Here is a 2,692-nt window from a genome sequence, read left to right on the forward strand (position 1 = left end):
GGGGAGGGGGGTAAAAAAAGAGACCCCCCCCCTTTTTTCCCCAGATCAAAAGGGCCCTAAAATTTTTTCCCCCCCCGCTTTTTTCTTTTTTCCCCTTTTTTTTTTTCACCTAACAAGGAGAGAGGGGGGGCAAAAAAAAGGGGGGGGGGGGGTCTGTGATTGAGAGTTTTCAACAGTTTAAAATGGCGGTCTCGACTTAAGGAAAACAAACTCAACATTTTCTACTTGTCGGTCTCAATTTAAGTTAAATACAAGCTCACCTGCCACTTTTCCAAGGAATTCCCTTGCCTTCTTGAACTGTGGGTTACTGATGCTGGCTGATTTGTCCACAACAAGCATCAGATCCACGGGAACACGGCATCTGGGTGGCTCAGCTGAAGTAGAGAAAATAGAACAAATTTATAATCAAAACAATCCTTTCATCGATTCTTTTCATCTCTCAAAACAGCAACCCTTTTTTAAAGCATTTGCTGTTGACTTCTTTCCTGTAACTTGTGGCTCATTAATTAAACAATTGCAATCTCTCTCTTTCTTTCTCCTCTTTCTCTCTCTCTCTCTCTCTCTCTCTCTCTCTCTCTCTCTCTCTCTCTCTCTCTCTCTCTCTCTCTCTCTCTTTCTCTCTAGGAGCTCATACCAATTCAATCCCCAAGAGTGACTGACATGTCAAAATGAGAATATTGCTTAAGCTTTGACAACACCGTTTTCAGGCAGCATGTAATTAGGAAAAGTTGACTCACATAGCAAATGATAATTTCCATGAGCAAAAGCACGTAGAAGTACCTTGCTTGACGTACTAATGTACATGGGTTTTCAGCATAGAAAACCTTTCAGGGGACAGAAAACTAGGGTGATACAAAGATACCATCAGCATGCACCTGGCCCTAAAAGAGATTAATTTTAAAACACGAAAGCAGATGTTCGAAGGTTGCAGTCAAAGAATGAAGATCCTTGAAAGCAACTTCATAAAACGACCCAAGATCAAGAACACCCAATCTGGGATTCGAACCAGGGCCATCCGCTCCATAGTCCTGCAATGTGAATGTGAACTTAAGTAGTAGTAGTAGTAGTAGTAGTAGTAGTAGCAGCAGCAGCAGCAGCAGCAGCAGCAGCAGCAGCAGCAGTGGTAGCGTAAACTTACATGGGGTGATGCATGCTTTGTCTAAGACCGATTGTTCAATGGAGTCCAAAGCGGCGGCGCTGTTGACTTGGAACGCCAGCTTGTTGTGAGTGGCGATCTGCTCCAACTCTTGTTTGTCAGCCTTCTTTCCAACACCGATACTGATGATCTTTGCGTTTGTCTTCTTCAACAGATCGATTTGCTCTTGCAGGTAGGCAGGCTCTGCAAAGGAAGATGAAGCGAGAGATATTATAATAATAAGTATTATTATTATAATTATTATTATTATAATTATTATTATTATTGTTAAGATTTTTGTTATCATTAACATAATGATATTACTTCTATATAGCGCATCTACCCCGATTTAAAGAACACAGGCTCTGAAAGAGTAAGGGGAAGCGAGAGATAGCCTATTATTATTATTATGATAACAATACTATTATTAAATTACATAGCGCTTTACCCTGGTTAAATAACACAGCCTCTCGGCGATTTACAAATGGCAGTACATTAACAATAAAATGTGTTCTGACTTTTTAAAATCTAAACATTTTATTTGTTTCTTCAGTCTATAAACAAAAATGACTTGAGACTTTTAATTCATGGAGAGGGTGATAGCATTCACTGAGCTCAAATATCACAATATTAAATCCACTCGCGAAGCATCTGAACAGCCATTGTGTACCCGTGTGTGTGTGTATGTGTGTGTGTGTGTGTGTGTGTGTATGAGTGTTTGTGTGTGTGTGTGTGTGTGTGTGTGTGTGTGTTTGTGCGTCTGTGTGTATGTGTTTGTGTGTGTATGCAGGTCATGGTGGGTGGGGATGGATTTTGTGGGAGTGGCATTGCGGACATCAGGGGAACCACAGGTTCTTGTGAAAGATAGTCTAACCGTAGCTTAGGATAAAAGTGCTGCACAGTGGCGACCAGTAATGGTGTTTCTGTTGTATTATTATCTATATGCTTCAGTTTGTAAGTATCTATCTAATTATGTACCATATTCATGTATGTATGTATGTATGTATGTATGTATGTATGTATGTATGTGTGTGTGAAACATGTTACGTCAAAATAAACCAAATTTCGCCAAGGGGATCAATAAACACGGAATTTCAAGTTTTACACCAGACAGTAAAGTTCCGCTTACAGAAATAACAGATATGCTGTAGAGCTCAGATACATACTCTTCTTCTTTCCTATCAAATATTAGTCACCCTTTCTCCCCTCCTTCTTTTGCGTGTATGCACAGAGGTTACACTTAGTACTAATGTTCGTGACAGTGATGCCCCCCCCCCTAAAAAAAGAACGGGGGCTGCGTGTGCCCACCCTAGGAAGCTGAACCAAAAGGGCAACACATGCGCAGTTCAACAGACGGGAGAGTACTTTTTGAGGCTCACATGGAGGCGTCTCAGGGTTCTTAGGAGGAAATCTACAAGCTTGCACTGAAATATGGGGGCAGGGTTGTGTTTAGTATACATCTTTTGTACTAGAGCTCATGAGAAGAGGAGTGGAGGCTCAGATAGATTGTTCATGTAAATGGGGGCACGCCGGCCATGCTGATGAGGTTAAGAAGCC

General features: G+C 41.3%; 1 protein-coding gene across 1 annotated transcript in view; it reads right to left on the reverse strand.

Moving 5' to 3' along the window:
- The window catches only part of LOC118478058 (von Willebrand factor A domain-containing protein 2-like), an 8,984-nt gene extending 7,186 nt beyond the window's left edge, over nucleotides 1–1,798 (reverse strand). The window contains exons 1-3 of the mRNA XM_035970991.1: nucleotides 1,780–1,798; nucleotides 1,139–1,339; nucleotides 261–374 (exon numbers count right to left, since the gene is read on the reverse strand). Coding sequence (XP_035826884.1) covers nucleotides 261–374; nucleotides 1,139–1,339; nucleotides 1,780–1,798 — 334 coding nt within the window. The remainder of the gene's footprint in view (nucleotides 1–260; nucleotides 375–1,138; nucleotides 1,340–1,779) is intronic.
- Nucleotides 1,799–2,692: the final 894 nt, after the last annotated feature.

The sequence above is a fragment of the Aplysia californica genome, unplaced genomic scaffold (genome assembly GCF_000002075.1).
Source record: "Aplysia californica isolate F4 #8 unplaced genomic scaffold, AplCal3.0 scaffold00356, whole genome shotgun sequence".
Lineage (NCBI taxonomy): Eukaryota > Metazoa > Mollusca > Gastropoda > Aplysiida > Aplysiidae > Aplysia > Aplysia californica.